At 40.6% G+C, this 24,196-nt stretch overlaps 1 protein-coding gene across 2 annotated transcripts; it reads right to left on the reverse strand.

Moving 5' to 3' along the window:
* Positions 1 to 203: 203 nt before the first annotated feature.
* On the reverse strand, positions 204 to 22,860 carry LOC146645370 (uncharacterized). 2 transcript variants are annotated; one of them, XM_085394981.1, is made up of 54 exons: positions 22,552 to 22,860; positions 20,560 to 20,766; positions 19,386 to 19,402; positions 19,244 to 19,276; positions 18,559 to 18,591; positions 18,379 to 18,432; positions 18,023 to 18,115; positions 17,555 to 17,632; positions 16,935 to 16,979; positions 16,775 to 16,828; positions 16,413 to 16,466; positions 15,714 to 15,767; positions 15,567 to 15,620; positions 15,407 to 15,460; positions 15,260 to 15,304; positions 15,069 to 15,122; positions 14,882 to 14,926; positions 14,732 to 14,785; positions 14,229 to 14,327; positions 14,081 to 14,125; positions 13,876 to 13,974; positions 13,721 to 13,774; positions 13,508 to 13,615; positions 13,334 to 13,387; positions 13,082 to 13,180; positions 12,890 to 12,943; positions 12,447 to 12,545; positions 12,261 to 12,314; positions 12,123 to 12,176; positions 11,969 to 12,022; positions 11,650 to 11,703; positions 11,057 to 11,101; positions 10,804 to 10,902; positions 9,884 to 9,991; positions 9,670 to 9,723; positions 9,470 to 9,523; positions 9,305 to 9,358; positions 8,681 to 8,734; positions 8,476 to 8,583; positions 8,107 to 8,160; positions 5,624 to 5,677; positions 5,357 to 5,518; positions 5,113 to 5,220; positions 4,700 to 4,807; positions 4,524 to 4,577; positions 4,290 to 4,397; positions 4,156 to 4,209; positions 3,920 to 4,027; positions 3,777 to 3,830; positions 3,123 to 3,230; positions 2,735 to 3,023; positions 1,632 to 1,819; positions 1,292 to 1,534; positions 204 to 1,181 (listed from the first exon to the last, which is right to left on the reverse strand). In XM_085394981.1, the coding sequence occupies exons 1-54, from the start codon at positions 22,643 to 22,645 to the stop codon at positions 1,035 to 1,037; spliced, it is 4,464 nt and encodes a 1,487-aa protein (XP_085251107.1). In that variant the 5' UTR covers positions 22,646 to 22,860; the 3' UTR covers positions 204 to 1,034. The 2 variants fall into 2 exon arrangements, with proteins under 2 accessions (XP_085251107.1, XP_085251108.1); XM_085394982.1 differs by lacking the exon at positions 20,560 to 20,766 and having other exon boundaries at positions 22,552 to 22,859.
* Between the last annotated feature and the right edge of the window lie 1,336 nt (positions 22,861 to 24,196).

Genomic DNA, 24,196 nt, shown 5'->3' on the forward strand with positions numbered 1-24,196 from the left:
CGTCATAGCACCTTCCGAATACAGAGCAACCCAAAACAAAGATGGCGGTTCAAGCTCTAGATCCATCTGAAAGCTAAAGGTTTGGTCAGCTCAGATTTGAATTCAACATTTTCACTTTGTTTGTCAGTGTGAGGTAGCTTTGAACAATCTGGATGACTACAATAAGAAAAAAAAAAGCAAAGCAAATTCTTCTTCAAAATAAATTTCTTTTTTTTTCTTGGGTCGTGGTGGTCGGGGTGGGGGGGTACAAACTGGGCCTTCTTGTGATGGCCAGTCAAGGGGTACAGGACACTGGAAACATACATCCCAAATGTAACCTCACTTTCCCAAAAGTGTTGGTGCGCATCTAGACACATGTACACACATAATGTGGAAATATATATAAAACCATCTGGTTGTTTATAAACACAGACTTTTACAACAATGGAACCAAGGATTTATAATACACAGTAAAAGCTTCTGCTCCCGCTCACGATGGACGGGCCTGGAGCTCACACTTTCACCTACTGAGATTTTTATTTTTTTATTGGTCTACACGGATTCAAAATGCAATATTTGTGTGTCAGGAGAGAAACAGGGAGGGAGGTGGAGTAGGACTGCGACAGAGGTTGTAGTGGAAAAGGGGGCTTGGCTTACTTACAGAGAAAACCCGTCCAGTCCTACCTCAGCTCTTCCTATTCAGGTTAAACAATAAATAAGTGACATCAAGCCATGTTTCTGTTCATAACTTGTTCGCTCTGTGCCTCTTCCTCTTGGCTCTGACTCATTCCTGTCAACAGCGGGCCATGGGAAACATGACTGGATCTCAGGAAGCGGGTTGACAGAGAGTGCTGGTGTGGTGTACAGATATTGCCGGTGCCCTTCAGTGCTAACATCCAAGGAGTACACCTTGGAGAGCACTTTGTAGTGAGAGAAAAAAACGATCAATTTTCTTTTATAATTTCCAGTCTTCTTTATTGTGGGCATGTGTGTAATGTTTCATGGTTTAGTTTATTTATTTCCTGTTTTATGGGGGGCCATCGTGAAACTCCGCTTTAGATAAAGCAGACAGGGCCTACATCCACTCCGAACTCCTGATCTGCTCCTCCGATGTCCAAAGGAGCAATGTCCGTGATTGGCAGACGGGAGGTTTTCTGTGTTTTATACTCAAAGACAGTCTTGCCCCACTGGCCTGTATGTGTCTGTTGAGTGAGACCAAAGGAATGTGTTACAGTTCAGCCTTACTGCATAGTAAAATTTCTAACATGATTTGAATTAACAGTTATTTTCTCAGTCCTTTTCCCACACTCACCTTGCAGCCATCCTCCAACACATTGTAAGTGAACCGACTGTTGCCCTCTGCACGGATCTCCACCTCATTGTAACCCTGTAGCAGCAGAGCCTTCTTCAGGTTGCCGGTGGCCTGGTCCAGGTAGGCAATGCTGTTCTTGCAGTGGTAAGTGACGTTCTGGGATGCTTCATTGGACAGAAGCCTCAAGAAGGTCAGCTGGACGCTGGCAGCGACGCCAGCAATGCCATCCTGAGCGTAGTTGAACTGTGGAATCAGACAACAGGTGGGAGAGTTAGCAGCTTGTACATTAGACTCTTTAAGAGGAGTTTGATGTTCACTAATGATGTATGTGTGCACTCACATGGAATCCTCCATTCATTGTCTCTCCGAACCAGACGTGTTTGCGTTCCTTGCTCTTGCTCGTCCACCAGTTCTTCTTTGGTACCTTGGCGATGCTTGGATAGACACAGGTCTCTCCGGTCTCCATGTTACAGAAGACCTTGATGGCATCAGCCGTGCTGCCAATGTTAGGATCAACCCAGTACTCACCTGAGAAAATGAGACAGTTGAGTTAATGAGGAGAATCCTAATCACTAAATGTAAGATTTAGCCTGTTCAACTGCTCATATCTGAAGAAGAAAAGTTAATTATCATAAAGAAGAGTGATGCAGCAGGATTTTAAAGCCAGGCTTATGACATTTTCAGGAGCAATGCTGTAATATGAATGGTCCATCAAAGAGTATACATAAAAAGTATGAAAAGCAGATTTGCTCCCGTCTTGGTGTGAAGGATTTATCAAGGTCTGCTGCTTCTTGTCCCTATTCAGGCAGAACAAGTTGTCCTGACACACTAAGCCATTAGTGTCACTAATGATTTGGGCGGGTGCAGTGGGGGGTGAACTGAAGGTAAAAGAAAGCCACAAATTGAGCTCTTTCTCTCATACTGATAACAAAACAGACAGAATGTGTGTTTGAGTATAGAGACACCGACCCAAATGCAGCGCTGCGATCTAGGAATACAAGGACTGAAAGGATTTTACACGAACAGCATAACACCTGTTCATGCAGTCTGGGTTTTCACTTAAAGGCCACCCTATTATGCTTTTCCTTATTTTCTGTTATATCTGTCATTGTTACAGTTGTGGATCATTTCCCGTGGTTTTTTGTTATCATCTCAGGCACACAGCTCTAGCTGAAGGCCCAGAAGCCCTACTTACCTGTTTGCCAGGGGCAGCCAATGACAAGAACAGTGGTTTAAAGGAAGAGGAAGGAAAGGAAAACAGCTTGTTTCAGATATGGATGGACTGAGAGGCTCAGTATAAAATAAAAAACAATGATTTTAAATTGAGAATTGTGCAAAGTTACTCTACTTTAGCCAAATAATAAAAATATGGAGTCGCAATCAGGGATCCTATACCGTATGATACATGATATATGGTCAGACCTTAGTGTCTGGTTTTCTTACCGCTCTTCCACTCAGGATGGCACAGTTTGAGGTCTCTGCAGGTGCGAGCGGGATTCTTCTGTGAGCCGTCAGGGCTTCGCAGGTTATCAATCTGGTTGATGATGGACTTTAGTGTTGAATCGACCTCAATGTCATGCTGCCTCACAGAGCTGGATGCCTCATCGGCCCTCATGTACCTGAGAGGATCGGGGCCCTTCTCCACCTGACCCAGGCCAGCAAAAGCAGACATGTCGATGCCAGGGCCAGGTGGCCCGGGAGGACCAGGTGGTCCGGGATTACCAGGAGGACCCTGGAAGAAGGCAAAAGCAAGAAATGAGACCTGACTGAAATAGAATAGCATACAGACTCATTTGGTTGTAGATTATTATTCTCGTGACATGTTACATACAGCAGGACCAGATTCTCCAGAGCGTCCACGTGGTCCAGGAGGTCCAATGGGGCCGGGCTGTCCATTAGTTCCATCTTTGCCAGCAGGTCCGGCTGGTCCAGGGGGTCCCTACAGAACGAGAGGATGAAAAGCAGTTTCATTAAGTGAGCTTGGGCTTTTTTTTTCAAAGTGTAAAACTTTGTTATTTCTTCAGATCCACAGTGAAGTCTGGATAAGAGAATCTGATAAAGGAAATCAAATGCACCAGCAGTTTCTCTCTATTACCCTCAGACCCTTTGCCTTATTATGCATGAAGAATATTTGTATGGTGACATTTCCCTTCATTTTTCTTATCATGCTCAGTGCTTAGCTTATCAAGAACAGAGATTGAAGCCCATTTCGGATCTCAGTGGGAGTGGGTTTCACAAATCACAGTCCCCCCTGTCTGTCTGCCACTTTTCCTCACAGAGAGTAATTACAAAATGCCTCAGCTGCCCATCTTATCACAGCGGTGGGTAATTAAAGCACACGGCCTTTCCTGTCCCCATCTTCTTCTAGGTGATTGGAGAATTACAAAAATGCTAACCTGTGCCCTTCATTACCATCATATAGTTTCTGTGTTAAAGGTGCAGGATGGAAATATAGTTTTTCATCTCTTCTGCTTCATTTGCTCACCTTAGCGCCGCTTGGTCCTGCAGGTCCGGCAGGTCCAGAATCTCCAGAGGGGCCCTATTGGGACAAAGATGATAACAGATCAGGAGAAAGACGGAAAGCGGCACCGAATGGATGAACTATTAGATGTGTATTAAAGTGCTTACAGGGGGTCCGGAAAGACCCTGCAGACCAGTGAAGCCACGGTGTCCCTTCTGCCCCCTCTCTCCAGCCTCTCCAGCTTCTCCTTTGTCTCCACGTGGTCCTTGAGGTCCCTGAAGTAAAGATTCACCTTTTAACATTCATGGATTTGTACATGTGGCAGTTTTAATCAAATAAAATCAGAAACTAAAAAAAAACAACAACTTAATGATAAAATACATTTTGATTTAATGATACTTACAGCCGTTCCTCTAGCTCCAGCTGGTCCTGGGGGTCCTGCAGGTCCTTGAGTACCCTAAAAAGGAAATAATAGGTGTGGGTGCCATTTAAAATTACATTGTGCTTGGGGTTCTTACGTTGTTTTGTGATACTTACAGCATCTCCTCTGTCTCCCTGCTTGCCCAGGGGTCCTACAGGGCCAGGGGGACCAGGGCGGCCAGGAGATCCGGGAGCGCCAGCAGGACCGGTGTTACCTCGCTCTCCCTGCAAATGAACGGAAGGTGTTGATGCAGGTTAAAAACAATTTATGTTAACGAGCATTGAAAAGTCTTTTAAACAATGAGTTGCTAAATTGATTTAGTGTATTTCAGTGAGGATGACGTCCATTACCTTGAGTCCAGGAGAACCATCCCTACCAGGGGGTCCATCTGATCCAGGGGTACCCTGAGAAATAAAAGCATGTTTTTTTTATTTAACGTGCATTGATTTGATAGATGAAAATGACTGTATTATTTCCTGCATTGTAAATATTGCTATTTTGTTGTTATTGAAGTTCAGTTCCTGACCTCTCTACCAAGCTCCCCAGAAGGTCCACTAAGTCCAGGAGGCCCAACTGGTCCAGGAGGTCCGCGGTCACCAGCAGAACCAGTAGCACCCTGTTTACCAGGCTCTCCCTACACACACAGGATATATTTTTATCTTTCAATCTAGCATTTGACATTGAAGGCCCAAAATAATCCTCTGACTTTGAAAATCAACTATGTTATCAGAAAGCTCACACTTTATTTGAATGTACTGCAAATAACAAGGTTTTATCTTTGACAAGTTTAAGACAAGTCTTAAATAAAACCAACCATAGCTGTAATTCTGGAAAAATGTACATCCAGATTTACAAAATTAGACCAGCGTCAGTTTTTCACACAGTTTACGTGAAGGATAAACATAGCTAAACGTTTTGTGTGCAAGCCAAAGCACTCACAGAAGGTCCAGGAAGACCAGCGAAGCCTCTCTCTCCACGCTGCCCAGGCAAACCAACAATACCACGGGAGCCAGCCAAACCCTGGGGACCCGAGGGCCCTTCAGTACCCTATAGAGTCAAGACAGAGATGACTGAGTCATGAAATACAGTCAATATCTGGCAAATATTGCAGGTGATTCAGACTGGATGTTGGCTTCAGTGTCGGGTACTTATGGTTTCCTGTGAAGTGCAAAAATAAACTCACAGGCTTCCCTTCCTCTCCAGGCTCTCCTTTCTCTCCCTGTAGGCCTGGTGGTCCGCGAAGCCCAGCATCTCCTGGTCTTCCTGAAGGGCCGGCATCACCACGAACACCCTTTGGTCCATCTTTACCAGCGGGGCCAGGAGGACCAACAGGGCCAGGGTTACCCTTTGAAAAGACAGAATTTCACTGAGTAAGAGCAAAAATACACATAATCTACAAACAAAAAGAGACTAATTTCTTTGTGCAGCTTATTATTGACAAAATACCTACATTAGGACCAGGAAGTCCAACTCTGCCAGCAGCACCAGGGAAACCTGTGGTACCCTGTCAAGGAGAAAGAGATCAATAAACATGAATTTGTCCTGGCCCACTGACCTGTTCTAATATGGTAATCCTAAATTTGAATTTTTCTAAAATGTTAAGATTTATTGGTTGAGAACATTCTCCTAATTCTTATGATGTATTAAGTATTTGATAGTAAACATTTAACAGGAGCTTCCATTTCATTTCCATTGCCAAAGTTTTATAAAATCAACCACCAAACCACCCAGTTTGCCTTCGGTCGTTATAATGAGCAAACTGAATTTGGGTGTGGTTCTGAAATGGGATGCCACGGCTGCAACAAACCAGTCTGTGAAATTTCTTCTGTTCTAGATATTCCACAATTAACTGTGGTTAAGTGGTATTATTGTAAAAATAGAAAGATTTAGGAACAGCAACTAAGCCATCAAACTGCAGACCATGAAAAGTTGCAGGCACATGGTGTGTACAAGTCACCATTACTCTGTTGATTGAATAATTTGTTCTAAACTTCATCTTGCATTAAAATCAGCACGAAAACTGTCTCCTGGGAGCTTCATGGCATTTATTTCCATGGCAGTATATATATGTAATGTATTGGCGGCAGACAGATGAAAAGTTAACGTAAAAAATAGATATTAGATGTAGGCATCGTATCTGAGTAGAATTCAGTTCATCACAGACCAACAAAACAGCTCAAGTGGACTCTGGGATTGGTTCTTTGGGATGCTGCTGAAAGGGCATAACAATATCCATTTGAGTGACTTCCCTTCATTTCATGTTTTGATGGCATGGTTGGTGATCAGGCAAGTTCAATTTAAAGGAACCCAAAGACCAAAAACCATGCCACCATCATCAACCATAACAGGGAGTCACAAACTTCTTTTTGTTTAGTTTTTTGTAGGTTTTTTTTTATTTGTGTTTTTGATTGATTGATTGATTGATTGATTGATTGATTGATTGATTGATTGATTGATTGATTGATTGATTGATTGATTGATTGAGGGTCTAAATGTAATAGTAAACAGAGAAATGGCTGAGCCATATTTCCCTTCAGAGGAAATGTCATGCTTCATTTTCAGAGGCAGGCAGCAGTGGTGCAGTGGTATAGGTGGTACAAGTATACGCAGAACAAGCCTTGCATGGTCTATCTGTACCTGTGTTGGTTTTCTCTGGGCACTCAAACTGCCCACCTCCCACAGTCCAAAAATGTGCCTTTTAGGTTAACTGGTGATTCTACATTGGCTGTAGGTCACTGTGAGTATAATTAAAGGTCTGTCTTGCTGTTTTTGCCCAGTTACAGCTGGGATAGACCCCATAGGTTCAGAAGATGGATGGATGGATGGATGGATGGATGGATGGATGGATGGATGGATAGATGGGTGGATGGATGGATGGATGGGTGGCTTTTCAGAGTCCTCAGTAAAGTCCAGTGTGTTTTGCAAATACTCTTCATTTAACTTGATTTAGTTCTTATACAAACTGGATATTTACTTGATGGAGTCTATACGCTCATCTCAACACTGAATAGGAATTATGTTTATGGCCTGGATATCAAAGACATTTGCACATCTCTGTTGGTAGTTAGAAAGTTTTTCACGTAAAACCGATTGATTTCTTAAACTTTATCATTAGGCCAAAAAATAGTTTTTTTTTTATCACTTTTAAATTTAAGGCTGCAGTTTTTGTTTTATAATCTTCTATTGATCTGATGTTTATTCACAGCAGGCAGCAGCTGCAGCAGCCCCCAAAATTGTCTCACCAGAGAGAAGATTATAGGAAACAAACAAAGAAGCCTATTTGATCTGTTTGACAGAAATGTTTAAAATCAAACTGTGCTCTCACACAGCAATCTGGCCCTCAGGCTCACGCTTTAGACTGCACAAAGATAAAGAGTAACTGCTATAAATATTCATATGTTCCCAGCAAACTCTGATTGTTAATAAAAACTTCTTAAGAATATTTTAGAGTTCAAAATTTTCCATCTTAGGAAGTTTCAATCACAACTTACTAGACTTTTTTTTCAATTTGCTTTGTTTTGTGTTTGTCTTATTATTATATGTGTATCTGTTGCTACGGGATGTTACTAAAGATCTAACTGAACTTATCTAAAATGTGTCTTTTTTGTTTCCAAGATGGCATGTAGAGAAAACTAATTTTGTCAGGTTGATTTTTTTTTTCAATATTGATAGCATTGAAAACCTTTGAATGATTGATTTATGATTGAAAAGCCAAGTTAAAACCTTGGGAGCTTTAATGATTTCATATTTTTTTAAGTTTTACTTCTTGTTTATGACCCCAAAAAACCCAAATGTGCCACACACACACACACACACACACACACACACACACACACACACACACACACACACACACACACACACACACACACACACACACACACACATATATATAAATATATATGCACTGTATGACATGTAGGAGTTACTTACAGGAGGTCCCTGAGCGCCACGTGCTCCTTTAGCTCCAGATACACCGGTAGGTCCCTGAAAAAGGGGAATGATCATGTTTATGTCACAGTAGAATAACTTTTAAAAAAGTGACAAAAGTGACAAATGGAAACTACCATACAAGCACTGACTAAAAGTATTTCACATGCAATGTTTTTCTGTTTGGCCCAGTCACATATATAGGCTTCATAAATTGCTACTCCGTCATGAAAACTTACCCTGCTCTAAAATAGTGTAAAAGTGTTTGTGCAACACTGTGCAATGTATTTCTTTCACTATGTAATTCGATTCGACAGATAGTAGATACATAGTAACAAGTTCCATGACTTAATTTTTGGTTTAAATACCTACCACAGGTCCAGGAGCACCAGATGGTCCCTGAGGTCCATGAGAACCAGACTCTCCTTTCTGTCCACGCTCACCAAGCTCTCCCTTAGCACCAGGCTGACCATCAGCACCCTAAATATATTCATCAGAAAAAGATAGAAGCTGAACATCAATAAATGTTTTTTTTAAATTCCATATGTAAAGAATGAATTATGGGGACTCTACTTACAGGAGGTCCAGCAAAACCAGCAGGCCCAGGAGGACCAACCTCACCACGGTCACCCTGTGAGCACAAGAAGGATGATGCTTAGTTATTCTGATGTGCAATCCTGCATCCTGATCCACCCATTATCTTATTATAATGATGGTAATTATTATAATAATAGGGCGACCGTGGCTCAGGGGGTTGGTAATCGCATCTGTAACCGGAAGGTCGCCGGTTTGATCCCTGGGCTCTCTGTCCTGGTCGTTGTGTCCCTGGGCAAGACACTTTACCCTACTTGCCTACTGGTGTTGGCCAGAGGGGCCGATGGCGCGATATGGCAGCCTCGCTTCTGTCAGTCTGCCCCAGGGCAGCTGTGGCTACAACTGTAGCTTGCCTCCACCAGTGTGTAAATGTGAGAGTGAATGAATAGTGGTATTGTAAAGCGCTTTGGGTGCCTTGAAAAGCGCTATATAAATCCAATCCATCATTATTATTATTATTGGTGCTCTTCTCTAGAAGAGTAGAATTTTTATTGAGAAAGAGCTCTAATATTATAAACCCAGGCCTCTGTATCAGACCTGATCAGTCTGATGTATACTTGTTCTGTGCTACTGATACTGATACTTAAACTCAAGAAAAAGTACTTACAGGAGCACCACGAGCACCACTAACACCAACAGGCCCAGTAGGTCCAGTCTCACCCTGGATAAAAGAGAAACTATCATTCAAACAACTAAAATGGTTAATAATACAATATAAATTCTAATTTAAACCACTGTTTATTCACATAACAAAGCAAAGGATTATTCTTACCTTGGCACCATTGGGTCCAGCTGGGCCAGGAGGACCAATAGGACCAGTCAAACCCTAAGAAAGAGGAGAGAGGAGGAAACACATTAGAACATAGTGTAGGTGTCACTGAATGTTACACTTGTTTGATGAATGATTTACAGGGTTTAAACTGTAAAGATGTATCAAACATAAGAAGAGATCAAAGATATTTTTGAACTCACTCTAGCACCATCCTTTCCAGGAGCACCCTCAGTTCCTTTTCCACCATTGTCACCCTGTGGGCAAAAAGATAAGCTTTGTTTTAATCATACAGAACAGAATGCAATATTTACAGTGCAGTATTTTTTTTTACACTACTTTATGCACTACTACTGTAAGCTACATTTTAACTTAGAGAGCAATTCACAAAGTGAAAATAAAGAATCTATCACTCACTCTGTCTCCCTTGGGTCCTGTGATACCAGCAGCTCCTCTCTCTCCTGGCATACCTTGCAGGCCTGGGGGTCCCTGGGTTCCAGGAGAGCCAGCTGGTCCAATAGCTCCCTGATAAAAGCAAGATGGACCACAATTAGGAGAGCACTTGTCAATCCAAATCTTTCATCTTTCCTCTCTATTTGATGATGTTATGAAAAAAAAAATTAAATAAAACTTTCCAAGCTCCTTAGATTAAAAAACATCTGGAAAAGTCTCAGTCGTTCAAATTATATTGTGCTGCAGAAAACAAGTTGACCAAGGCTGCAGATGTTAAAAATTTCCACCTGAAATTCAACAGACTTGATTTTTAATTTTTTTTTTTATTTAATTCTTCTTATTTCATGTAGAGAAAAGTTGATGTTTTGAGAAAAGTGCTTACTGTGTTACTTGCTGAGAGTTAGATAAGAAAACGTATAATGTGATACCATCACACCAAGACTGGAAAATATGGAGGAACAGACGGTGTTAGTACGTTCAAAGGTAAGAAAATCTGCACGTCAGCACATTCAAATTTGACTAATCAGGAGATCATATCTCTTTTGTTTAGCTGAGTAGAAACTGTGACGTAAAAGTGACACATCCTGGTTTGATGTGGGTTGTGACAAAGCTTTTGTCAGTCTAGTTGGTGCTATGAGGCTGTCAGGCAAATAGTAGAGACTAGACAGGTGACAGCAATGACATTATGTTGTTCTGGAGTCACAACCTTAAATGTAGTCAGCACAGATTTGTGTGGGTTGTTTTTTTAACCTGAACATTGACTATGGGCATGAATAATAAAAATATCAGCAGATGATGTTATTGTGGGTATTCATCTGCATCTGAGAAGAGCAGTTAAGAATCTTGAACCTGCAACCAGAAATTAGTCTGAGTCATCCACTGACCTTGGGTCCATCGCTGCCTGGTGTTCCAGGAAGTCCACGAGGTCCCTGAAGACCCTGGGTTCCTGCACCACCTCTCTCACCAGGGAAACCACGTTCGCCCTGTAATAAGACAGAGCGATATTGGATAAGAAGAGAAGCAAAGCATATAAGGAATAGCTCAGCAAAGACAAAACAAAAAGATTACATGTATGAAACCAACAGCAAACTTTAGTTCTATGTACACATATGATACACATAATTAGTGGAAACTCACTCTGGGTCCAACAGCACCAGGAGCTCCACCCTCTCCAGGAAGACCCTGCAGAAAGGACAAACTATATCATTTTTTGTTTGTTTGTTTTTTTGTTTTAACACTTAAAACCTGACAACAGAACGAGTTTTACGTGTTCACGTTAAAATTTAAAAATGCTACGTAATTAAAGATGATGCTGCCAGGATGCCAGGTCTTTCTTGGAAATGACATTTTAATCTCAATTAGATTTTTACCTCGATAAATAAAGGACCAATGATCACATAGACCACTCTGGTTTTTAAATAAAGAGAATATTTATCCATGAAAAAGTTGTTACAGCAGCCACTTAACTGTAAAAACTGAATTATACACTATAAAAACAGCCTAAATAAAACATTACAATACTTAATAAAACAAATTAACAACATCTGTTTTTCGAGTGTTTTGGCATTTAATAAGCCATTTTGTGTTATTTTAGCAGAAAGTTTCCCATTGAATGTATTTTGCATGTAGGCAGCGTCACATGTACTGTAGAATACACTGTTGTTGACATGTTTGTCAGAAAACAGAGAAGTGCAGGTGCAACAAATTATTTGGATAGAGTAAAACCTCACCGGCTCTCCAGATTTTCCAGCTTCTCCCGGGGCACCAGATGGTCCAGGTAGACCCTGCCCATAATAGCAAAATAGTTATTGAAATGCCATCAGTAAGCATGGACTAGAATATTATCTGTAAGTTTTTTATAATACATGATTCTGAGGTGTCTTTGAAAGATGTGATGTCGAAATCCATAAAAGGTGATCCTTCTTTAGCTTAAATACTTGCTGAAACTCATAATTACTAAAGCTTCTAATGTTTAAGGCACGGACATTGTGCACATGTTTAGGTTTTACCAAAAGTCATATGATGGGATGGGTCAGAAAATTATCTCACCTGGAAGCCAGGAGGTCCAGGAGATCCTTGTTCTCCTCTCTCTCCAGCAGGTCCCTAAGATGATAAACGCAAACACATTTGATCAATCAAACATAAAAGTCTGTTTGCTGGCTATAAAAGTGTCTCAAAACATGTTATTATACAGAATACTTACAGCAGGCCCATTAGGGCCAGCAGGACCAGTCTCTCCATCTTTTCCGGGCAGACCCTAATTAAGAGCACTTTAGTTAGGAAAAAGGACCTAGAGAGAGAAATTAATGATGGTTAAGCACTTATGGAGAGCTATACTTACTCTCAGACCTGGGCGACCCACCAGTCCCTTCTCTCCAGGCTTTCCAGGCTCACCCTGTCAAAGAGAAATCATACACTATAAACTGTAGGAAGTTTCTTTAGCACTGGGGATCAAAGGGATAAGAACAGCATCATAAGATGTGGAAGTGCCGCTTGTCTGTTGTTATAGAAACCTTCAGACTCTTACATTGGCTCCCTTTGGTCCAGGGAATCCCATCACTCCTGGCTGACCACGGGCTCCCTGAGGACCAGGTGGGCCAGGGCGGCCATCATCACCAGGGGTACCCTGTCAAAATTACGGATAAACACTGTAAATCAGAAGGTATTAGCCTGGAAGCTAAAACCTGGATGTTATTATGATTTTACTCTGAGGATTATTGCACCAGCCATGAAAAATTCTTCTTAAGTCTAAACAGGCAGCAGAAGGTTGTAAGCATTTTGCTCTGTTTAATCTTTATGATTTCCATAAAGCAACAATGAAACTGTAGATCATGGTGTTAGTAACCCTACTGAAGGCAAAGCTTGTATTTTTTAGAACAGGATCAGCTGCTCTATTATTTTAATTTCAAATTTCATGGAAGTAAATCTATAAATCACATTCAATGTAATTGTAATTAATATTGTACTTACAGCAGGTCCAACTTTGCCTTGAGGACCAGCATCTCCAGGACGACCAGTAAGACCCTGCGTGAAAGGCACAAGCAACAGAGACTGTCAGCTCCATTCAAATCAAAATCAAATCAGTCATAAAAAACCTGCCACAGTAAACATCCTACAAAAACCATAAAAATGTGCAACACTGCATAAAGTTGCAAGACTCACTCTGGCTCCAGGGAGACCAGACTCTCCTGTGCGTCCAGGTTCTCCAGTAGCGCCTTTAGCCCCAGAAGCACCAGGAACACCACGGTCTCCAGGGACACCCTGAAGAAGAAAAGACCAAAGGTGTAAACTTTAAATATGTTATAGAAAAATCACTTGTTGTAGTATCTTTCTCATGCAGCACTGTCATGCTGTGGTATCACTGAGATAAAATGATTATAACTTTTCAAAAGATCTCATTTTGCAGGCACCAACCTTTGCACCAGCAAGACCATCCTGTCCAGGGAAACCGCGGTTTCCAGGGGCTCCCTGGGAGGAATCACAGAAATCAAGATATATTTGATTAGACTGTGAATACAGTAACCATGTTTACCCTTGTTTTTAGTCAGATGTGACCAGTAACATGTAATGCATGTCCTGATCACTTACTCTCTCTCCGGGAGGTCCAATTGGTCCAGCGCCCCCAGGCTCTCCCCTGGCACCTCTCTTTCCTTCTTCCCCTGGAGGGCCAGGGGGACCTAGAGGACCAATAGGGCCCTGGAAAAGATAAAGATATTTCAGTGAATCTACTCTAGGGAGTAATTCCACATAAAATTTTTATGTGGTCATGTATATTTATGATCACAAAAAACTGAAACTCACAAGCTCTCCCTTCGGTCCAGCTTCACCTTTGAATCCAGGAAGACCTGGGTCTCCCTGAACAACACAAGAAAAGAAGGCAGCCACAATAATAAATAATCACAACATTACAAAATATTTAAATTTAGCATAACTTCAGACTATCTCAGCTGACTTACAGCCTGTCCTTTGGGCCCTAGAGGTCCTGTTGCTCCCTGAGGTCCAGGTGGGCCACGGGGGCCGGGGAATCCAGGAGCACCAGCAATACCAGGAGCACCCTTCATTGAAAGGAATAATCAAATATCAGAATGAAGAGAAATATTTATTGAATAAAATTTAACCTAAAGAAAGGCATCAAAACCACTAACAAAAGTGTAAACCTACAGCAGATCCTTTAGCTCCGGGAATACCATCAGTACCAGGGTTACCCTGCATAGAACAAGAAGCATTATATTAACAACAACCTGATCAACGAATGAAAATGAATCAAAATCAAAGTCTGAATGTTTATGAACAGTGAAGGCAAACAAACCGATGCTCCAGCAGGTCCGGGCGATCCTGGGGTACCAGCCTCTCCACGTGGCCCCTGGGATCCTTCAGGGCCACGGCCGCCAGTAGGACCAGCTTCTCCCTAAAAAAGGCACAACAAATTTATCATTAACATAGTAAAACTGTATTGGTTGTAGATTTCTTTGAGCTGTGTATTGGTGCCTCCCTGCCATAGAGCTGAATATAATACTGTTGTTTCATTGTCTATGAGAGTTATTCAAAATAAGTCAACTAAATTTAAAAAGAATTTGAAGGCCAGTTTATCTTCTTTAGCAAAAAGAGAAGTTTGACATAGTTGTATATTTGTCTATGAAAAAATAACAATAACTAAACATACAGTGTTGTGGAAAACTGGAATTTAGTGTCCTACAACCAGAGTGAACAAAGACTGATGTAGTGGCTCTTGTAAGTCTTTTTTTCTGTTTTATTTTAATACACAAGCTCTTCAACAGCAAATGTTTCCTGGATGATATGTTCTGTAAAAACCTTTGCTCCTGGGGATCCTGGAAAACCAGGAGCTCCAGCAGGACCCACTGGTCCCTGTAGAGAAATAAAAAAATAATCATCAGATCAAAGGCAACAGATTAAAGAAAAATCAACACGAAATGGCCACATAGCGGTGACTATGATACATACAGGTGGACCGGCAGGGCCAGGCAAGCCATCATTTCCTCGGGCACCCTAAGGATAGCAAAGACAGGTCAATTTAGTTTGGTTCATCACAGTGTTATGATCTAATAAAAGATTCAAAACCATAATAAATAGCAAATGAGAAATAAATTCCTGTTGAATAGCCTTAAGCAGCTGCGGAAATGTTACTTACTGCGGCTCCAGCAGCTCCAGGACGTCCTCTCTCACCAGGCAGACCACGTGGACCCTATAAAAGAATGATTTATATATAAATATCTTCATTATTTATTTTATTGCTGGAGCCTAATATGCTATGCAAATTTACTGATGTTGTCAGAAAGTTCAGAGCATCGCAGACTAGAAAAAGCGATGGTGGCAACTCACCATGGGTCCAGGGGCACCGTTCTCTCCAGGAGCACCAGCCTCACCCTGAAAGGAACAAAATTACCATGAGTAAGCACAAAATAGCAGAAGTAAGCTGAAAAAGTGTTATTTCTGGAAAACCCACACTGTCACAAAAGATGACCTTACCTTAGCTCCTGCTGCACCAGTCTCTCCTTTAGCTCCATCTAAACCAGGGTGACCCTACAAAGAAAGCTCATAATCAGGACTCAGACATCAGTCAGTCACCACATGCAATCAATGAGCAGCCAGAGTTTTGCGAAACATGTGACTGAACTGAAACACTCACTCTGTGTCCTTTGATGCCAGGAAGTCCAGGAGTTCCAGGGAATCCACGAGCTCCCTGAAATAAAAACAATCATGCAGCAATAGATTAAAGTTTTTTTTTGATTTAAGTATGAAGTAAAAAATATTTGAATAATTATTATTTGCTCACCTGAGGCCCTGCCGGTCCACGCTCACCAGGTTTGCCAGGTTTGCCAGATTCACCCTAAAAACCAGCAGCAAAATTCAGGATTACATGCTGAAGCGTTGTAGCTGCAAGATAAGATGTAGCTGCAATGGCCCTTCACTGTTCTGTGTTTGAAGGCTGTGTATTGTGAAGTCACCATGTTCGTTGGTAATTTTTGGAGATACACAGTGCCCCCTGGTGGCACATGGAGTGTATAACTGAAGTACATTATGGAGGTGTGTACTTTATTGAAGAAGAAAGTGTGTACTTTATTGTACTTTATTGAGCCCCGTGGGGAAATTGCTCTCTGCATTTAACCCATTCACTCAGTGAAGCAGTGGGCAGCCATTGGGCGCCCGGGGAGCAGTGTGTAGGGACGGTACCTTGCTCAGGGGTACCCCAGGGTAGCTGTTAAGGGGAATCGAACCCCCGACCTTCCGATCATGGGGCAACCACTCTACCTACTGAGCTATCCCTGTTTTTTTCCAAATAAAAATGTGGTCTGACCGTCTAAGAAGGTCATATATGTATATGTCTATATCTATCTATATCTATATATATATATATATATATATATATATATATATATATATATATATATATATATATATATATATATATATATATAAAAAAAAATCTGCATGTATTTTAAGAGTTTTGAATTTTGCTATGAATATGACTTACATCACTTCCTGGTTTTCCAGAAGGTCCAGGTGGTCCACGAGGTCCCATAGGTCCCTGTATCAACGCAAAGCAAGAGCATTAATACTGACAATCAACATATAAAGACAAAAATTCATATGTTATGTAAAATATATCTCTGCCTTAAAGTGCCATTAAGGCCATCAATTTGGTATTAAATTTTGAGCAAATAATAGAGATCTTTTTTCTTTTTTTTTTTACAATGAACAATCATGACATTTATAATCAGTATTGTTTTTGACAGTGTATGTGTTGTTGGCAAACCCCAAGATTTACACCTCATATGCAGCTCAGCTCGTTTGTAAGGCATACAGATCCATTCTGGGATTGATACTGATACTTACAGCGGGACCGGGCTCTCCAGCCTCTCCGGGGGACCCTTGGAAACCTTGTGGCCCCTATTGTAACAGATGATAATGCAAAGCATTAGAAATGTGTTCAAATAAGCTATTTGATTATAAAACCCAATCATATAATGATTTGGGCTGTGATCAGAGTACTTACAGGAGCTCCGCTAGGCCCAGGAGGACCCCGTGGACCCATAGGACCCTACAAAAGAAACACAACAAATACAGAGAACATCAGTCTGGCATCATTTATTTTAACAAGTAGTGGAACAAATTTACCAAATGAATACAGGTGTCCTGAGTAAATAAAGGTTTCACCAGTTACACATTAACCATTCAGAACTAGTAAGAGTAAAGTCAAATTTAAACCTTGTCCCAGCTAAGAAAAATATTTGAGGTTAAAGACTGGTATCCAGTTCAAAACCTTTCATAGAAAGATTTCATTATTTTATGTGATGTGTCCACTGAGGCAAATTCATTCCCACATGCTATTTTTATAATCTATTTCTATTTGTGTGCAGATTCAGCATTCAGTTCAGAAAGCAGGATTTTAAAAGGTTATAGTAAGGCTCTCTGTTGGGATGAAATTATTGAGGCACAAGGTGGCAGCACTGCAGCAATCTGAGTGAGGTATTGGTTATTTTTCAGTAATTATTTTCAGCAGTGATTTGCAGACCAGATGAATATTTGCAACAAAAAATTTTCACGTTTTTTCTCACGATGAAACTGTAAACATACAGTACAGTCACCCTGTTAGATGCACCCAGCGATACATACCATTGGTCCCTGCATCACACCCATTTGAGCTCCTCCAGCCTTCTCATCAAAACCCTGAGCCATCTGAGCAGCAAAGTTCTGTAAACACACAAAATAGACCAAGAGTCAGTTTATCTGCCTAAGCAAAGTGAGCCACAAATAGTAATGTGAATGGTACATCTGTGCCATGAATGGGGGTTTACACCTGTTACCGTCACTCTATTTTTCACTCATCTTGCTTCAAAAACAGGTGTCAGTGTGCCCACCTGTTTGTTTGTCTGTTCACCTCTTTGTGACTTTTACCTCTTTTTTCCTCTTTCTACTTTCATGCATTATAAATTGTGTGGCCTGTTTTGCGCTCTTGTAACAAGTTAAGTGCAGCCAAATAGAAGCTTCATAAAAGATTTACACATTAACAATAAAGTGTTGCAAAAAAGCAGCTATTGCTCAAATTTTGCATATGCCATATTTTACAGTCCTTATTCTCACCCCTCCAAGTCCTGGAGGTCCAGGTGGGCCAGGTGGGCCGGGGTTTCCGGGGGTTCCAGGCTCACCATCTCTTCCTCGAGGTCCAGGATTTCCCTACACAAATGAGAGTAGGGAAGGAAAAGGAGTTACCAGAATAAGCAATAAAGCAGATTTTACAAAAACTGTCATCTGTGTGACTTCATCCACCTGCTGCATCCAAATAAATAAAGATTTTACATGAGTAGTAATAAGATAAGTGCAAACTCTACAGGCCATTCTCCTAGTTCTGATAATGCTGCTTCACCCAGTATCTAAGGACCCAGTGCTGAAAGATTGGTAAAAGGGATTTTTTTTGCACACATTTTGTTGTTTCTTACCTTATCACCTTTAGCGCCAGCTTCCCCTCGTAGTCCCTGCTCACCTGGGGGGCCCTACAGAAACAAACATAAAAGCCTCAGTAGCATTCACAAAACTGCTGAACGTCCTATTCAGAAGAAAGGTCACGTTGTTGTGAAGCATATAAATATGGAGAACATAGCCAAATCTTTGATATTTACCATAGGGCCTGGTGGTCCTCTTGGTCCTACAACCTACAGAGAGACAAAAATGTTTTTGAGGCTGTTTTCATAACTGACTCTACATTGGTGTCGTAACCGATGATTTTGTACTAGTTTGAACTTCCTAAAATTAGAAAACATTCCAGCTTCGTAGGAGGTGAACATTAAAAGGATTTGATTTGACAGGACAAGTTTTTGTATGACCACCACCTCCTTTAACCTCTAATTTGGCTGGCTTTTTTCTTCTGACATGTGCACTTGGAGGAAAGTTGCTGAGAAGATCTAAGAGGATTTGATTGGGTTCATTATGTCCCAGGAATGCAGGATTTTTCCTCATTTAATAGAAAGTCAGAAACATTCACAGTTTCTCAGAGTTTCTCACTCATGAGAAACATTAGAAACTTTGCCACATTTTTTAAGGGAAAACACATTGAAAGTACAAGCAAAAGTGGGTTATAAAAGATAGAACCAGTGATAAAAACGTGATTTTCTTTTAGGCTGAACATAATGAACATAGATGGACAGTTGATCAGATATTTAAATCCTGTAATTCCATTCAAATAAAAGTGAACAAAAGATGCCCAAAATGTTTGTTTGGTCAGGTAGAATTATCTAAGAGGAACTGTTAGAACAATTATTTAAAGCTTTATTTAGCAGTTTTATATCCGTGAGCGTCCATACTTACATCTGCAATGTCTCCTGGTTCTCCTTTCTGGCCCTGAATGATAAAAGAATCAAACTGTATGAGTCGTCTGACAGTTCACTGCACCACAACTACAAAGGAAATATAATTTCTGTGCATAAGTTGCTGGAGATCACTGACTCACCTTAGCACCAATTGTTTCTGATGATGCAGAAGGAGGAACAAGAGGAAAGAAAGAGCATTATTAAAAGTTATACCTTGAAGTGAGATTTCAAACATATGATTGATTTAAAAGCTACTCTGTGATTCTTAGAAAGGAGACCTGTAAGGAAATCCAAAGATGCTGAAGTGATCAAATAACATTTACCAAACCCAAACGCATAAAACCCATCCAGATTATATTACTGATGCAAGAGATGAAGCAGAAACAAGCTCAGACTAAGAAATGAAGGTTTAGACTCAATCATGCAAAATGTAAATAATAGAAAAAAAAGTGAGCTTATTTAATAAAGAAGGGCAACTGCTGTTAGTGTGTTTGTTTTAAGATGTATATCTTACATTGTATTGTCAAATTTTGTATTTTTTTTTTATAGCAAATTTGTAACCAATCTGGAAAGGACCTTAAACATTAGAGCCCAAGAGGCCCATTACATTCCCAAACTTTTTAGCAAAAGAAGAAGCAATTCTACAAAATCATAAATATTCTGTCTTTCAACATCTTGATCACAATATGAATTTAACAGCAGATTTTTGAAGACAGTGCTGGAGTACAGCAGCTGCTCACAAAAACTTGAAACTTTGAGGAAACACATATTTACAGTCATTTTGACATGAAAGGTTGGAAAGACCTTCAAGAGACTATTGAAATTTGTAGAAAGCCTCAAAATGGGTCAAATGAATCATTGAGTTCTTGCACAATATGAGGACTTCATCTCAGCTTTGTGTTAAATTGAGCAGAAGTGTCTCTGCTGGTTTAAGTGTGGATCAGAAAGCACATGACAGGATTCAAATCCCACATGAAAAGACTTTCACTGGGACTGCAAAAAATCCTGATCATGTTGCTTATCTAGTTTCTATAAAACCATCTAAAAAAAAAAAGTCACTGTGGAACAGGGAACATTGGCTGGCAACTGATTTCTTTTTCTTTTTAGAAATGTCAAAATATATAAAAAATAGAAATTATAAAACTAGAAATTGTAGCTGCTCTTGGCCACAAATCAGTAACCACTCTAGTCCTGATCAGGCAGACTATTTGGATCCAGTGGCAGTTCCCCATTCAAAAGTGTTAGCCAGGAAAGAGATGAGTGCAAGCTAAAAGAGTAATTTATTTATGGGTATGTGAATAAATAAATTACAACCAAAGGGGGCACTGGTATCAGCAGGGCAGATGGGACAGCACTCTCCAGATGGGATGATAGGGTTGGCACACTCTTTGATCTCCTCGCAGATTATCTCATCACACAGAACTGCTCCGCTGTCACACACACAGATACGACACGGCTCTGGCTTCCACACATCCTTATCATTATACAGCTGGCCATCCTGGATGCAACCCCCTGACTCCTCTGTGGTGGCCAGCAGGGGTCAGGTGGCAAAGCAGAAATAGGAGCAATAAGAGGGTTCAAGAGAGAATTAGACAGGGGGAGGTAACAGCATTTGAACAATGTTGTGAGTTGGCATAATAGATGTTTAAAAAAAATAATTGGTTTAAGACAAGGATAAGAGGATGTTAGGGATCGAGGGGCAAGGCAAGGAAGTGGGAGGAGTAACAGCAGAAGAGGAGGGATTATTGAGTATAGGCGTAGATGGAAGAAGCAAAAAAAAAAAGTTATTTGGTTGCAAACAAAAACTCTGAACACTGTAACACTGGGTGGTTGACCATTAAAAAATGTCAAAACTGGATTAAAAAATATGTGCTTTAGTGATTTAAAAAAAAAGTGGAGTGAGAATACTTGCTCCTTTGTTACAGATGAACAAGTGCTGATTTGACCCCAAAACACACTGTTGTAAATCAGTAGCTGTGGAGCACAACAGTAATTCACGAGTTTTCAATTTAACACACAATGTATGTAAAGAAATGCCTCTAAGTTATCGTAATAGCAGCGTAAAGTGCAATGTAAACACAAGCCACAGTTAGCCGTTATGTTTGAAGCCCTGATTGAGGCATTTCACATCACTGGCTGAGCATATTTAACCTGCAGGCCTGCTCTGCTGCTCGAATGAATGACCCTCTCTTATAGGGACAGCATGCCCAATTGACACGCTGCTGCTTTAAGTAAACAGAGGGTCCTTCTACATTTCTCCATCTGGATCCCATAGTTATGTTAAGCGCCAGGGCAAACACGCTGGGGAATTAAGAATGGGTGATTTGTTTCGATCATGCAGCTTATACAGCTTAGAACTGGGCCTACTAACTCCTGCTATCTGTGTTTTAGGTCTATTTGTCAAAGTGATACTTATATATATGTATATATATAGCATATATATGCAACATGAATGTTTAAGTCAGGATTGATTAGTCTGGCTACTTGCTAATGAAACCTCCTGAACTAAATTGTAAAAAATGAAACTTTGGAATTAAAGCAAAAGCTATTAAAACAAGAAGATGTCGAAATAAAAACAGTTACAGTGAAATTTGTCTTGCTATAAATACACCTATATGTCCATCATCTGTTGACTCCTTGCTGTGCACACTGTCCTGCTACCCTTTGAGCCTGCTAGTCTGGGGTCAGGCACTGTCTGGCACTGTCACTTAACATAGTGGAAAAAAATCTTAGACTGCTCCGGCCAAAATCTGTGGGGAAGGTTTATTTCTACAAGTCCTTAAGAAAAAGTAAACTTAGTTTTTTATTTGCTAAGTGTTGTTACCAAAGTGTTTCTGCTCAATACTAGAAAAAAAAAACAGCTGCTAGATGCTGTATTATTAGCTTTTCTTTTTCTTAATTTTTTTGCTAAAAACTTTCACTACAAAGTAATCAAACAGAGCATGAAAGGCTGAGTTGTAGGACCCAGGTGAGGACAAACAGGCACTTGTTCACCTGGTCCTCCATCCCACACAGATGCACCTTGTCAACCTTACCTATCTACTGAAAAAAAATCTATTAACTTCGTTGGGGAGATATTTTACAAGCAGACAGCATCAATAACATTTAATTACTGCTTTGAAAAAATTGTCTAAAAAGTGTACATAGAAACAGAAACATGTATCCACAGTTCTTTTTGTGAAAACAGACAACTTTCATTGGATTTTCTAGATCTACAAAGATAGAAACAGAAAAGACTGGTGATGGAATCAGAATTACAATTCAATTATAAATAAGGAAGTGCAAAAGAAAAATACTGCAACTTACGGTCATCCTCTTCCTGACATCTGACCACGGATAGTAAAACAACTTGGGATGCTACAAGTAGCAGAACAGTCCTTGAGTCCACAAAGCTGAACATGTCTAAAAATTAGACATGCAAGAGCTTGGGTGAGAAATAAAGGGATGGAGGAGACCAGGCTTTCAGTCAGTGGTATGTTAAGTGTGTTCCCGGAGACTTATGGCACCATGCAGTCAAACCCTCCAAAATCTAAGTGGAATCCACCACGGGGCCCCAGCTGGCACTCTGCACCCACTGTGTCAGTGCAGGCACCGCGGTTTTATGTCACTGTGCCTTGTATGGATCTTCGTATATTCCAAAATACCAGTCCTTCCCCCAGACCCCCTGTCAGGCTGTAACCTGAACCTCATCTCCCTCCCCACAATCCAGCACCGACGACTCTCCCTGGGACTTTTTTTTTTAACTCAAGCCCTCCTTCTTCCCTTGCCCTGCTTGGCCTGGCCTGGCCTGGCTAGGAGACGCACCTACACTTTCACATTACAAAGGAGGCTGCATGAAGCAGAGCACAGGTCAGTCACATGCCACTGTGTCAGGGCATTATGAAATGCCTGTTTTAGAGTGACTCATATTTCTGTCTTGTGAACAAACTTAAAGAAAGTATCAATTAATATCAGGATATACACCAAAAATGTTTTAATAGGAACATATATGATGATGTTGGTCACATGGGAAATGACTACACACAAACTATAGCATTTTCTTCAGATGATTCTTCAACTGAATTAAACAGATCCAAAGGGGGGAGGGGGGTCTCATTTTGATGGTTAAGGGGGTTGCAAACATCCTGGTACATATCAACAATACAGCAATCCCTTCTTCAAAAAATTTATTTTTATTCACACAAAAAAACATATTTTTTAATGCACAGGCTCTGCATGTGCATTGGTGACTGATTGATGCCCTGTGGTTGTTTTTATTTGGATCATAAGATTTTTGGAGAGGAGGTAAATAGAGAGTTGATTCATTCAGCACGTAAGGTGCAATCAAAAAGTTCTGGGAATAATCCCATAAAGTCATGAAGCGTTCCACATTGAATTTTCTCTGGTCATATTGTTGTGATTTAGTGAGCACTTTGACAGTAACGTTTCACCAGACTGCTGTATTTATTTGAAAAATATATACAATACAACATATACAATATTAGAAATGCATCTAACCTTTGCAAAAGAGAACAGAATACATGTTTTTGTTTTCTGAGTAATGAACCGCTACTTGCAGTTAAACTCTCAGTTTATGGCAACTCAATAGTGGGTCAGCAGGGTTGTTTGGGTCAGTTTAGCCTTTTGGATTATGGATTAAACTGCAGACTTTAGACAACCTTTAAGTGTTGAGCTGACCAATCAGCAGCTATGTCACGCTCTCATTACAGTCAGACATTCTGAGAGGCTTCTCTCTTCGGACAAAGACAAGTAACAAGTGGCTATCCAGTTAAATGGATAATTCTTCTGGCCTTTGAGTTAAGGCAAAAGGTTCTGCAATCAAGAGTTAGCTGATCTTGAGGCAACAGTTCATGCAAAAATCCAATATATACCAGATTTACAGCATCTCCTGTGAAGCTGAAATAAAATAGAGATGAAAGATCTGCATGATCTTTACTATATCTCTCTGGTG

Source organism: Rhamphochromis longiceps, linkage group LG20 (assembly GCF_057381845.1).
Source record: "Rhamphochromis longiceps isolate RC_006_pf linkage group LG20, R_longiceps_female_GT1.1, whole genome shotgun sequence".
NCBI lineage: Eukaryota > Metazoa > Chordata > Actinopteri > Cichliformes > Cichlidae > Rhamphochromis > Rhamphochromis longiceps.